Genomic DNA, 14,956 nt, shown 5'->3' with positions numbered 1-14,956 from the left:
CAACAATTAACAACTTTATACTGTATGTTGGGATTTTGTATACACATTTTTTAAAAACAATATATCCTTTTTGAATTTTTGTAAGAAACACATTTTATCATGATCACATAAAATTGGACTTATGCACCAACATGGCGGTTAACACATCAATTACGCCTTGTTAGTGACTCACTGCAGCAGTTGGTAACCTTATGGAGCCATAAGAAACAAAGGAAGAAATCAAAGAAAGACAACAACAAACATTCTATACATTTTAATTAGTTTATCAGACAGAATGCACACAAAAGGAAAAACACAATTCACACTCTGCCTGCACATATCGGATCAAATTTCTCTGAATAAAGTTTTTCTTAAAATACCATCAATGACATTTATTATTGGTGACATTTAATGTTGTATGAAGGGTGTAAAGGTTGACCAGGCAAACTGTACAATAAACAGGTTTTTAAAAAAAAAAAACAGATGAAGAGCAAATGTGGACAGTCTTTCAAGGATGACAAGGTGCGCTGAAAAGATATGAGCTTCTAAACATAGTGACATATCTGTGCAATTAAGATCTATAAAACATCACCAAACTTAGAGTATGTTATGCAGGCCCAGCTTTAAGATGCACAAATGACTGATAATACAAAAACGAAAGCTTCAGACTAAAACTGGAAACTGTTTATAATTGTGTTTAACTGTATAAACTACGTTCCTTCAAAATAACAACTGTGGCTGTTCAGCGAAACAGACCCTGCATAAAATTATACCACAACCATTCATGAAGAACATTTAATTGAATGAAGCAGGACAAAATAATACCGGTAAGTGGAATATTTGTTGAGATGGTATATTCGCAATAAATTTTGACTATGTACAGGAAAACAATATTTATCACAATACATTTTATTTACAGTTTGATAGGGTCTTTAAGTATCCCTCTCGTTTCTGCCTATCACTGGTAAATTTAAAAATGAGATGGCTGCATTTATTCTTTGAATTAGCAAATTGAAGTTTGAAAATAGTATACATTTGGTATCTCATATATCTGGATGGAGAGAATGTCTTTTGGAGCTCGAGTTAAGGTCATTGTCAATTTAATAATTTTTGGGTGATACAGACAGTTCAATTTTCGGGAACTTGAGAGCAGCCTTTGACGCACTATCATTGCTGGATGATGAGGACAATCTTGATTTTGGGGTGTCCAATGACACACCTGCACTACCTTCCACTCCTGCTTCACTGCTTTCACCATACGTCACTTCATACGAGCCCTTTGACTTGGAACCAAAACCTCCAAAGGTGCCAAACTTCAACTTGCCTTTCTTTCCTTTGACTTTGGCTCCACTTAGATCTAATGAAATATCACTGCCCTCTGCCTCTAGGTGCCCTGAAGGGGAAGCAACTGCAAGTCCCCCCTCATCGCTCAAAGAGGGAGATGGATGCCTTGACTTCTTGAAAAGATCCAGTGACGCTGACTTGCTTTTGGGTGAAACACTGAGTCCAGCATCACCCTCAAATTGTAATTTTCCTTCTCCACTGTGTACACTGAAATCTTTAGAGACCGCTCCTTTTCCACCGGTACTCAGGTTTACATCTGTTCCTCGAAGGTCCCCTGCACTCCTGCCCTTTGCTTTTGATTTGCCAAAGAAATTTGGTACCTTCACCTTTATCTTTCCTTCACTTTGCCTTATTTCTGGATTAGAAACTGCAATATCCTGTGAGCACTGAAGCTCTCCACTGGCTGCAACATTTGCCGCAACCTTTCCGTCACCCTCCTGGCGCTCAATTTGGGGCAGGCTAAAACCAAATTGTGGTACCTTGAGCTTGGGAAATCTCACTGTACCTTCAGGAAACTGAAGGCCTCTAAATGTGCCGCCAGCAGGAGAAATTTCGATTTCTGGTATTTTGATCCGGGGAGTCTTTAATTTCACATCCAAGCCTTCGCAACTGATATTTGAACTACTGGTAGCAGAACCCTCAAACTCTACAGTAGGGGATTTCAATTCCTCAGATAAAGATCCGTCGCCTTTGAGTTTTGGGGATTTGATGTCAAGTTCTACGTCAGGAAATTGAAGTTTACCAAAAATGGGCTTTTTCACTTTTGATCTTTGGACATTAATATCAGATGTTCCTGCTGTTACATCAATTGATGGTGTCTCTGTGTCAAAATCTGGCTTTTTTGCCTTTCCTGTCACTTTAGGAAGTTTAAATTTACCCCTCTTCCCCTTTATGCTAACATCTATATCAGGATATGACAAATCACCTTTCACGTTTGAACTCTCAAATGCACCTGTTGCACCCTTGACTTTTGGAACATTGATATCCAATTGGGGTGCCTTGATTTTGCCATCAAAATTTGATGCTGACATATCAATGTCACCTTTTAGGTCAGAAGTTAAATTACCTTTTGGCATGGAGATGTTTGGGCCTGAGATTTTGGGCATCTTTAATTTTGGTCCCTTGATCTTACCACTGGCGGTATCAATGTCAACATCTGGTCCTTCAACATGACCTTTCAAGCCAAACTCGGGGGCTTGGACATTAATATTAGCTTTGGGAAGGTTGACATCAATGTCAGGGCCCTCCAGTTTTGGACCGGCAAAGCCAAACTGCGGCATTTTTAATCTAGGAATTTCAAATCCACCCATAGAACCTTTGATCTTTCCACTTGGACTCTCAATGTTAACATCCGGTACTTCACTTTCCAATGTTGGGCCCTTAATGTTCCAACCAGCTTTGGGGAGATTTATTCCAACTTCTGGCCCTTGGAGATCAACCTCAGGGACTTTGATGTCAATATTAGCCTTGGGAAGTTTGATGTCAATGTCAGGGCCCTCCACGTTTGGATCTTTAAAGCCTAACTCTGGCATACTGAATTTTGGTAATTCATATCGAGTCTTGGGCCCTTTAATGTCAAGATTTGAGCTTTTGACACCAAATTTTGGTGCTTCAATGTCTCCCTCAATATTTGGCACTGATACATTTACATCACCTTCAAATTTAGGACCTTTTACGTTGAACTTTGGCATGTTGATATTCGGACCTGTGATTTTTGGCAAACCGAATTTTGGACCCTTAATGTCGAAATTAGCTTTGGGGAGATTGACATCTACTTCTGGGTTTTGGAGTTCGACTTCAGGGCCTTTGACATCAATATTGGCCTTGGGAATATTTAAGTCAACATCAGGGCCCTCCAGATTTGAACCTTTGAAGCCAAATTTTGGCAATTTTAATCTAGGAATTTCAAATTCACCCTTAACATTTGAATCTTGGATGTCAATATCTGCCTCAAAATTGGGTACTGACAAATCTACATCACCTTTGAGTTTAGGGCCTTTCAGATCCAAATCAAAATTGGGAATAGTGACATTTGGTCCAGAGATTTTTGGCATCTTGAATTTCGGTGCCTTGATCTTCCCTCTGGAACTGTCAACATCAACTTCTGGTCCCTCAAAATCCACATTGGGTCCCCTAATTGTCACATCAGCTTTGGGTAGACTCAAATCAATATCCGCCCCCTCAATATCAACCTTAGGGACATTGACATCAAAAGCAGCCTTGGGAAGGTTTGGACCTTTTACATCAGCGCTTGGTACTTTTAAATCTATGTCAGCCTTCGGAAGTGACATGTCCGTATTAACATTGACCTTTGGACTTTCAAGACCAAAATCAACATCAGGAAGAGAAAATTTTGTTCCTGAAAGAGATGGCATTTTGAGCTTTCCTCCTTTGATTTTTACATCAGCATCTCCACTTTTTATTTCGGGTCCTTCAATGTCAACATCTGGAAATTGTATTTCTCCACTGGCCTTACTCATATTAAGATCAGCTCCTGGAATTTCCACCTTAGGGACCTTAAAACCAAATTTTGGCATTTTAAATTTGGATCCTTTTATTTTGGGGCCTGTTACATCCATGTCTGCATCCAGTCCCTCAATACTACCAGTCTTTCCTTTGATGTTGATATTTCCGTGTGTCTGTTTCAAATCAATTTCTGGGTTCTTTACCTTTGGGCCCCTGAAACCAAATTTGGGCATTTTGAATTTAGATTTTTTAGTGCTGAAGCCTGGAACATCAACACTAACATCATGCACATCAAGCTCAGCTTTTGGGAAATGGATGTTTCCTTCGAGGTCACCCTGAAATTTGGGGAGGCTCATGTCAACTTGAGGATCCGCTACATTGTGACCTTTGAACCCAAATTCTGGCATTTCTAATTTTGGTAATGCAAATCCACTTTTCGGACCCTGAATGTCAATTTTGGGACTTGTAATTTCCAATTTTGATGGATTTATATCTCCCTCAATGTTCGGTACTGACATATCTATATCACTTTTAAGATGAGGGCCTTTCAAAGATAAATCCACACTTGGCATGGTAATGTTAGGTCCTGAGACTTTTGGCATCTTGAATTTCTGCCCCTTGATCTTTGCACTGGGGCTATCAATGTCAACATCAGGTACTTCAACATCAAGATCTGGACCTTTAATGTCTACGTTAGCTTTAGGGAGACTGAAATCAATATTGGCCCTGGGAAGGTTGATGTCAACGTCAGGACCCTCCAGTTTTGGACCTTTAAAGCCGAAGTCTGGCATTCGTATTTTGGGCATTTCAAATCCAGTTTTGGGGCCCTTAATGTCAATTTTGGGGCCTTTAATGTCTCCTTCTGGCAATTCGATTCCTCCCTCAATATTTGGTACTGAAACAGCAACATCACCTTTGACTTTAGGTCCTTTCATTTCGAAATCCAAATTTGGCATATTGATATTTGGCCCTGAGATTTTGGGCATCTTCATTTTTGGTCCCTTGATCTTCCAACCAGGACTGCCAATGTCCACATCTGGTACTTCAACATCTACGTTTGGCCCCTTGATGTCTACGTCGGCTTTGGGGAGACTGACATCAACATCAGGGACCTTTACATCAATATCGGCCTTGGGAAGGTTGATGTCAATGTCAGGACCCTCCAGTTTGGGACCTTTAAAGCCAAATTCTGGCATTCGCATTTTTGGCATTTCAAATCCAGTTTTGGGGCCCTTAATGTCAATTTTGGGGCCTTTAATGTCTCCTTCCGGCAATTCAATACCTCCCTCAATATTTGGTACTGAAACATCAACATCACCTTTGACTTTAGGTCCTTTCATTTTGAAATCCAAATTAGGCATATTGATATTTGGGCCTGAGATTTTTGGCATCTTCATCTTTGGTCCCTTGATCTTCCAACCGGGACTGCCAATGTCCACATCTGGTACTTCAACATCTACATCTGGCCCCTTAATGTCTACGTCAACTTTGGGGAGACTGACATCAACATCAGGGACGCTGACATCAATATTGCCCTTGGGAAGGTTGAGGTCAATGTCAGGACCCTCCAGTTTGGGACCTTTAAAGCCAAAGTCTGGCATTCGTATTTTGGGCATTTCAAATCCAGTTTTGGGGCCTTTAATGTCTCCTTCCGGCGTTTCAATACCTCCCTCAATATTTGGTACTGAAACATCAACATCACCTTTGACTTTAGGTCCTTTCATTTTGAAATCCAAATTTGGCATATTGATATTTGGGCCTGAGATTTTTGGCATTTTCATTTTTGGTCCCTTGATCTTCCAACCAGGACTGCCAATATCGACATCTGGTAATTCAACATCTACATCTGGCCCCTTGATGTCAATGTCAGCTTTGGGGAGACTGACATCAACATCAGGGATACTGACATCAATATTGCCCTTGGGAAGTTTAATGTCAATGTCAGGACCCTCCAGGTTTGGACCTTTAAAGCCAAATTCTGGCATTTGTATTTTGGGCATTGTAAATCCAGTTTTAGGGCCCTTAATGTCAATTTTGGGGCCTTTAATGTCTCCTTCCGGCAATTCAATATCTCCCTCAATATTTGGTATTGAAACATCAACGTCCCCTTTGACTTTAGGTCCTTTCATTTTGAAATCCAAATTTGGCATGTTGATATTTGGGCCTGAGATTTTTGGCATCTTCATCTTTGGTCCCTTGATCTTCCAACCGGGACTGCCAATGTCCACATCTGGTACTTCAAAATCTACATCTGGCCCCTTAATGTCTACGTCAACTTTGGGGAGACTGACATCAACATCAGGGACGCTGACATCAATATTGCCCTTGGGAAGGTTGAGGTCAATGTCAGGACCCTCCAGTTTTGGACCTTTAAAGCCAAATTCTGGCATTTGTATTTTGGGCATTGTAAATCCAGTTTTTGGGCCCTTAATGTCAATTTTGGGGCCTTTAATGTCTCCTTCCGGCAATTCAATACCTCCCTCAATATTTGGTACTGAAACATCAACATCACCTTTGACTTTAGGTCCTTTCATTTTGAAATCCAAATTTGGCATATTGATATTTGGGCCGGAGATTTTTGGCATCTTCAGTTTTGGTCCTTTGATGTTCCAACCAGGACTGCCAATGTTCACATCTGGCACTTCAACATCTACATCTGGCCCCTTAATGTCAATGTCAGCTTTGGGGAGACTGACATCAACATCAGGGATACTGACATCAATATTGCCCTTGGGAAGGTTGATGTCAATGTCAGGACCCTCCAGGTTTGGACCTTTAAAGCCAAATTCTGGCATTTGTATTTTGGGCATTGTAAATCCAGTTTTAGGGCCCTTAATGTCAATTTTGGGGCCTTTAATGTCTCCTTCCGGCAATTCAATACCTCCCTCAATATTTGGTACTGAAACATCAACATCACCTTTGACTTTAGGTCCTTTCATTTTGAAATCCAAATTTGGCATATTGATATTTGGGCCGGAGATTTTTGGCATTTTCATTTTTGGTCCCTTGATCTTCCAACCAGGACTGCCAATATCCACATCTGGTAATTCAACATCTACATCTGGCCCCTTGATTTCGACATCAACTTTGGGGAGACTGACATCAACATCAGGGACGCTGACATCAATATTGCCCTTGGGAAGGTTGAGGTCAATGTCAGGACCCTCCAGTTTTGGACCTTTAAAGCCGAATTCTGGCATTTGTATTTTGGGCATTGTAAATCCAGTTTTGGGGCCCTTAATGTCAATTTTGGGGCCTTTAATGTCTCCTTCCGGCAATTCAATATCTCCCTCAATAGTTGGTACTGAAACATCAACATCACCTTTGACTTTAGGTCCTTTCATTTTAAAATCCAAATTTGGCATGTTGATATTTGGGCCTGAGATTTTGGGCATCTTCATTTTTGGTCCCTTGATCTTCCAACCGGGACTGCCAACGTCCACATCTGGTACTTCAACATCTACATCTGGCCCCTTAATGTCTACGTCAACTTTGGGGAAACTGACATCAACATCAGGGACGCTTACATCAATATTGCCCTTGGGAAGGTTGATGTCAACATCAGAACCCTCCATTTTTGGACCTTTAAAGCCAAAGTCTGGCATTCGTATTTTGGGCATTTCAAATCCAGTTTTGGGTCCTTTAATGTCAATTTTGGGGCCTTTAATGTCTCCTTCCGGCAATTCAAGACCTCCCTCAATATTTGGAACTGAAACATCAAGATCACCTTTCACTTTAGGTCCTTTCATTTTAAAATCCAAATTTGGCATGTTGATATTTGGGCCTGAGATTTTGGGCATCTTCATTTTTGGTCCCTTGAGCTTCCAACCGGGACTGCCAATGTCCACATCTGGTACTTCAAAATCTACATCTGTGCCCTTAATGTCTACGTCAGCTTTGGGGAGACTGACATCAACATCAGGGACGCTGACATCAATATTGGCCTTGGGAAGGTTGATGTCAATGTCAGGACCCTCCAGTTTTGGACCTTTAAAGCCAAATTCTGGCATATGTATTTTGGGCATTGTAAATCCAGTTTTGGGGCCCTTAATGTCAGTTTTGGGGCCTTTAATGTCTCCTTCCGGCAATTCAATACCTCCCTCAATATTTGGTACTGAAACATCAATATCTCCTTTGACTTTAGGGGCTTTGAGATGGAAATCCACTTCAGGCATGTTGATATTTGGGCCTGAGATTTTGGGCATCTTCATTTTTGGTCCCTTTATCTTCCAACCGGGACTGCCAATGTCTACATCTGGAACTTCAACATCTACATCAGGCCCCTTGATGTCTAGGTCAGCTCTGGGGAGACTGACATCAACATCAGGGACCTTGACATCAATATTGGTCTTGGGAAGGTTGATGTCAACGTCAGGACCCTCCAGTTTTGGACCTTTAAAACGAAAATCTGGCATACTAATTTTTGGCATTTCAAATCCAGTCTTGGGGCCTTTAATGTCAACTTTGGGGCCTTTGACACCCGCTTCCGGAACGTTAACATCTCCCTTCATATTTGGTACTGACACGTCAATATCACCTTTAAGTTTAGAGCCTTTAATTTGGAAATCTACATCAGGCATGGAGATGCTTGGTCCTGAGATTTTTGGCATCTGGAACTTCGGTCCTTTTATATTGCCAGTGTGACTTTCAATATCAACATGTGGTCCTTTGATGTCCAATCCAACATCCTTAATTTTCAAATCAGCTTTTGGAAGACTGACATTCACGTCAGGCCCTTGAGTTTCCATGCCCTTGATGTCAATATTAGTCTTTGGGGGTTTTATGTTGATGTCAGGGCTTTCCAGTTTTTTAGATTTAAAGCCGAAGTCTGGCATTTTAAACTTTGGTAATCCAAAACCACTCTTAGGACTCTTAATGTCAACTTTGGGACCTTTAATTTCAATGCCTGGAGTTTTTATTTCTCCCTCGATATTTGGTAATGTTACATCATCACCTTTAAGTTTATGACCTTTAAGGTGGAAATCCACATCAGGCATAGAAATATTTGGTCCTGAGATTTTGGGCATCTTCATTTTTGGTCCCTTGATCTTCCAACTGGGACTGCCAATGTCCACACCTGGTACTTCAACATCTACATCTGGCCCCTTGATGTCTACGTCAGCTTTGGGGAGACTGACATCAACATCAGGGACGCTGACATCAATGTTGCCCTTGGGAAGGTTGAGGTCAATGTCAGGACCCTCCAGTTTTGGACCTTTAAAGCCAAATTCTGGCATTTGTATTTTGGGCATTGTAAATCCAGTTTTTGGGCCCTTAATGTCAATTTTGGGGCCTTTAATGTCTCCTTCCGGCAATTCAATACCTCCCTCAATATTTGGTACTGAAACATCAACATCACCTTTGACTTTAGGTCCTTTCATTTTGAAATCCAAATTTGGCATATTGATATTTGGGCCGGAGATTTTTGGCATCTTCAGTTTTGGTCCTTTGATGTTCCAACCAGGACTGCCAATGTCCACATCTGGTAATTCAACATCTACATCTGGCCCCTTGATGTCAATGTCAGCTTTGGGGAGACTGACATCAACATCAGGGATACTGACATCAATATTGCCCTTGGGAAGGCTGATGTCAATGTCAGGACCCTCCAGTTTTGGACCTTTAAAGCCAAATTCTGGCATATGTATTTTGGGCATTGTAAATCCAGTTTTGGGGCCTTTAATGTCAATTTTGGGGCCTTTAATGTCTCCTTCCGGCAATTCAATACCTCCCTCAATATTTGGTACTGAAACATCAACATCACCTTTGACTTTAGGTCCTTTCATTTTGAAATCCAAATTTGGCATATTGATATTGGGGCCTGAGATTTTGGGCATCTTCAGTTTTGGTCCTTTGATGTTCCAACCAGGACTGCCAATGTTCACATCTGGTACTTCAACATCTACATCTGGCCCCTTAATGTCAATGTCAGCTTTGGGGAGACTGACATCAACATCAGGGATACTGACATCAATATTGCCCTTGGGAAGGTTGATGTCAATGTCAGGACCCTCCAGGTTTGGACCTTTAAAGCCAAATTCTGGCATTTGTATTTTGGGCATTGTAAATCCAGTTTTTGGGCCCTTAATGTCAATTTTGGGGGCTTTAATGTCTCCTTCTGGCAATTCAATAGCTCCCTCAATATTTGGTACTGAAACATCAACATCACCTTTGACTTTAGGTCCTTTCATTTTAAAATCCAAATTTGGCATGTTGATATTTGGGCCTGAGATTTTGGGCATCTTCATTTTTGGTCCCTTGATCTTCCAACTGGGACTGCCAATGTCCACATCTGGTATTTCAACATCTACATCTGGCCCCTTGATGTCTATGTCAGTTTTGGGGAGACTGACATCAACGTTAGGGATGTTAAAGTCAATATTAGCCTTTGGAAGGTTGATGTCAGCGTCAGGACCCTCCAATTTTGGACCTTTAAAGCCAAATTCTGGCATTTGTATTTTGGGCATTTCAAATCCAGTTTTGGGTCCCTTAATGTCAATTTTGGGGCCTTTAATGTCTCCTTCCGGCAATTCAATACCTCCCTCAATATTTGGTACTGAAACATCAACGTCACCTTTGACTTTAGGTCCTTTCATTTTGAAATCCAAATTTGGCATATTGATATTTGGGCCTGAGATTTTGGGCATCTTCATTTTTGGTCCCTTGATCTTCCAACCAGGACTGCCAATGTCCACATCTGCCACTTCAACATTTACATCTGGCCCCTTGATGTCTATGTCAGTTTTAGGGAGACTGACATCAACGTTAGGGACATTAACGTTAATATTGGCCTTGGGAAGGTTGACGTCAACATCAGGACCCTCCAATTTTGGACCTTTAAAGCCGAAATCCGGCATTCGTATTTTTGGCATTTCAAATCCAGTTTTGGGGCCCTTAATGTCAATTTTGGGGCCTTTAATGTCCCCTTCTGGCAATTCAATACCTCCCTCAACATTTGGTACTGAAAGATCAACATCACCTTTGACTTTAGAGCCTTTCAGATGGAAATCCACTTCAGGCATGTTGATATTTGGGCCTGAAATTTTGGGCATCTTCATTTTTGGTCCCTTGATCTTCCAACCGGGACTGCCAATGTCCACATCTGGTACTTCGACATCTACATCAGGCCCCTTGATGTCTAGGTCAGCTCTGGGGAGACTGACATCAACTTCAGGGACACTGACATCGATATTGGCCTTGGGAAGGTTGATGTCAATGTCAGGACCCTCCAGTTTTGGACCTTTAAAGCCAAATTCTGGCATATGTATTTTGGGCATTGTAAATCCAGTTTTGGGGCCTTTAATGTCAATTTTGGGGCCTTTAATGTCTCCTTCCGGCAATTCAATACCTCCCTCAATATTTGGTACTGAAACATCAACATCACCTTTGACTTTAGGTCCTTTCATTTTGAAATCCAAATTTGGCATATTGATATTGGGGCCTGAGATTTTGGGCATCTTCAGTTTTGGTCCTTTGATGTTCCAACCAGGACTGCCAATGTTCACATCTGGTACTTCAACATCTACATCTGGCCCCTTAATGTCAATGTCAGCTTTGGGGAGACTGACATCAACATCAGGGACCTTGACATCAATATTGGCCTTGGGAAGGTTGATGTCAACGTCAGGACCCTCCAGTTTTGGACCTTGAAAGCCAAATCCTGGCATTCGTATTTTTGGCATTTCAAATCCAGTTTTGGGGCCCTTGATATCAACTTTGGGCCCTTTAATGTCTCCTTCTGGCAATTCAATACCTCCCTCAACATTTGGTACTGAAAGATCAACATCCGCTTTGGGTTTATGGCCTTTCAGATGAAAATCCACATCTGGCATGGAGATCCTTGGCATCTTCATTTTTGGTCCCTTGATCTTCCAACCTGGACTTCCAATGTCAACATCTGGTACTTCAACATCTAAATCTGGACCCTTGATGTCTACGTCAGCTTTGGGGAGACTCACATCAACATCAGGGACCTTGACATCAATATTGGCCTTCGGAAGGTTTATGTCAACGTCAGGACCCTCCACCTTTGGACGTCTGAAGCCAAATTCTGGCATTTTTATTTTTGGCATTTCAAATCCAGTTTTGGGGCCTTTAACATCCACTTTCAGGGGTTTTATATCCACTACTGGAGCTTTAATATCTCCAACATTTGCAATATCGCCTTTGAGTTTAGAGCCTTTCAAATGGAAATCCACGTCAGGCATGGAGATGCTTGGCATTTTAAATTTTGGTCCCTTTATCTTTCCACTCGGGCTGTTCATTTCAAAATGAGGTCCTTTGATGTCCACATTTAAATCTTTGATATCCAAATCAGCTTTGGGGAGATTTACATCAAATTCTGTGCTCTTGAGTTCAACCTCAGGTATTTCAACTTCAAGATTAGCCTTCGGAAGGTTTACGTCAACATCAGGACCCTCAAATTTGTTACCTTTGAAGCCAAATTTGGGCATACTGATTTTTGGCATTTCAAATCCAGTCTTGGGGCCCTTAATGTCAATTTTGGGGCCTTTGATGTCTCCCTCCGGCATTTCAATACCTCCCTCAATATTTGGTACTGAAACATCAACATCACCTTTGACTTTAGGGCCTTTCAGATGGAAATCCACTTCAGGCATGTGTATATTTGGGCCTGAGATTTTGGGCATCTTCATTTTTGGTCCCTTGATCTTCCAACCAGGACTTCCAATGTCCACATCTGGTAATTCAACATCTACATCTGGCCCCTTGATGTCAATGTCAGCTTTGGGGAGACTGACATCAACATCAGGGATACTGACATCAATATTGCCCTTGGGAAGTTTAATGTCAATGTCAGGACCCTCCAGGTTTGGACCTTTAAAGCCAAATTCTGGCATTTGTATTTTGGGCATTGTAAATCCAGTTTTAGGGCCCTTAATGTCAATTTTGGGGCCTTTAATGTCTCCTTCCGGCAATTCAATATCTCCCTCAATATTTGGTACTGAAACATCAACGTCCCCTTTGACTTTAGGTCCTTTCATTTTGAAATCCAAATTTGGCATGTTGATATTTGGGCCTGAGATTTTTGGCATCTTCATCTTTGGTCCCTTGATCTTCCAACCAGGACTGCCAATGTCCACATCTGGTACTTCAACATCTACATCTGGCCCCTTGATGTCTAGGTCAGCTTTGGGGAGACTGACATCAACATCAGGGACGCTGACATCAATATTGGCCTTGGGAAGGTTGACGTCAATGTCAGGACCCTCCAGTTTTGGACCTTTGAAGCCAAATTCTGGCATTTGTATTTTGGGCATTGTAAATCCAGTTTTGGGGCCCTTAATGTCAATTTTGGGGCCTTTGATGTCTCCTTCTGGCAATTCAATACCTCCCTCGATATTTGGTACTGAAACATCAACGTCATTTTTAACTTTAGGTCCTTTCAATTTGAAATCCAAATTTGGCAGATTGATATTTGGGCCTGAGATTTTGGGCATCTTCATTTTTGGTCCCTTGATCTTCCAACCGGGACTGCCAATGTCCACATCTGGTACTTCAACACCTACATCAGGCCCCTTGATGTCTAGGTCAGCTCTGGGGAGACTGACATCAACATCAGGAACCTTGACATCAATATTGGCCTTGGGAAGGTTGATATCAACGTCAGGACCCTCCAGTTTGGGACCTTTAAAGCCAAATTCTGGCATTCGCATTTTTGGCATTTCAAATCCAGTTTTGGGGCCCTTAATGTCGACTTTGGGGCCTTTAATGTCTCCTTCCGGCAATTCAATACCTCCCTCAATATTTGGGACTGAAACATCACCTTTGACTTTGGGGCCTTTCAAATGGAAATCCACTTCAGGCATGTTGATATTAGGGCCTGAGATTTTGGGCATCTTCATTTTTGGTCCCTTGATCTTCCAACCGGGACTGCCAATGTCCACATCTGGTACTTCAACACCTACATCAGGCCCCTTGATGTCTAGGTCAGCTCTGGGGAGACTGACATCAATATCAGGGACCTTGACATCAATATTGGCCTTGGGAAGGTTGATGTCAATGTCAGGACCCTCCAGTTTTGGACCTTTGAAGCCAAATTCTGGCATATGTATTTTGGGCATTGTAAATCCAGTTTTGGGGCCCTTAATGTCAATTTTGGGGCCTTTAATGTCTCCTTCCGGCAATTCAATACCTCCCTCAATATTTGGTACTGAAACATCAACATCACCTTTGACTTTAGGTCCTTTCATTTTAAAATCCAAATTTGGCATGTTGATATTTGGGCCTGAGATTTTGGGCATCTTCATTTTTGGTCCCTTGATCTTCCAACCAGGACTGCCAATGTCCACATCTGGTACTTCAACATCTACGTTTGGCCCCTTGATGTCTACGTCAGTTTTGGGCAGACTGACATCAACATCAGGGACCTTTACATCAATATTGGCCTTGGGAAGGTTGATATCAACGTCAGGACCCTCCAGTTTGGGACCTTTAAAGCCAAATTCTGGCATTCGCATTTTTGGCATTTCAAATCCAGTTTTGGGGCCCGTAATGTCGACTTTGGGGCCTTTAATGTCTCCTTCCGGCAATTCAATACCTCCCTCAATATTTGGGACTGAAACATCACCTTTGACTTTAGGACCTTTCAGATGAAAATCCACTTCAGGCATGTTGATATTAGGGCCTGAGATTTTGGGCATCTTCATTTTTGGTCCCTTGATCTTCCAACCAGGACTGCCAATGTCCACATCTGGTACTTCAACATCTACATCTGGCCCCTTGATGTCTAGGTCAGCTTTGGGGAGACTGACATCAACATCAGGGACGCTGACATCAATATTGGCCTTGGGAAGTTTGATGTCAATGTCAGGACCCTCCAGTTTTGGACCTTTGAAGCCAAATTCTGGCATTTGTATTTTGGGCATTGTAAATCCAGTTTTGGGGCCCTTAATGTCAATTTTGGGGCCTTTGATGTCTCCTTCTGGCAATTCAATACCTCCCTCGATATTTGGTATTGAAACATCAACGTCACTTTTCACTTTAGGTCCTTTCAATTTGAAATCCAAATTTGGCAGATTGATATTTGGGCCTGAGATTTTGGGCATCTTCATTTTTGGTCCCTTGATCTTCCAACCGGGACTGCCAATGTCCACATCTGGTACTTCAACATCTACGTTTGGCCCCTTGATGTCTAGGTCAGCTTTGG

At 41.8% G+C, this 14,956-nt stretch overlaps 1 protein-coding gene across 1 annotated transcript in view; it reads right to left on the bottom strand.

Annotated features, from left to right (window-relative positions):
• Positions 1–239: 239 nt before the first annotated feature.
• ahnak (AHNAK nucleoprotein) overlaps positions 240–14,956 on the bottom strand; it is a 31,128-nt gene continuing 16,411 nt past the window's right edge. Inside the window, exons 11-12 of the mRNA XM_037261463.1 lie at positions 4,902–14,933; positions 240–4,853 (exon numbers count right to left, since the gene is read on the bottom strand). Of these exons, the coding sequence (XP_037117358.1) occupies positions 1,080–4,853; positions 4,902–14,933 (13,806 nt within the window). The 3' untranslated portion in view covers positions 240–1,079. The remainder of the gene's footprint in view (positions 4,854–4,901; positions 14,934–14,956) is intronic.

The sequence above is a fragment of the Syngnathus acus genome, chromosome 10, assembly GCF_901709675.1.
Source record: "Syngnathus acus chromosome 10, fSynAcu1.2, whole genome shotgun sequence".
Taxonomy (NCBI): domain Eukaryota; kingdom Metazoa; phylum Chordata; class Actinopteri; order Syngnathiformes; family Syngnathidae; genus Syngnathus; species Syngnathus acus.
This window is presented reverse-complemented; position numbering and strand designations above follow the sequence as displayed.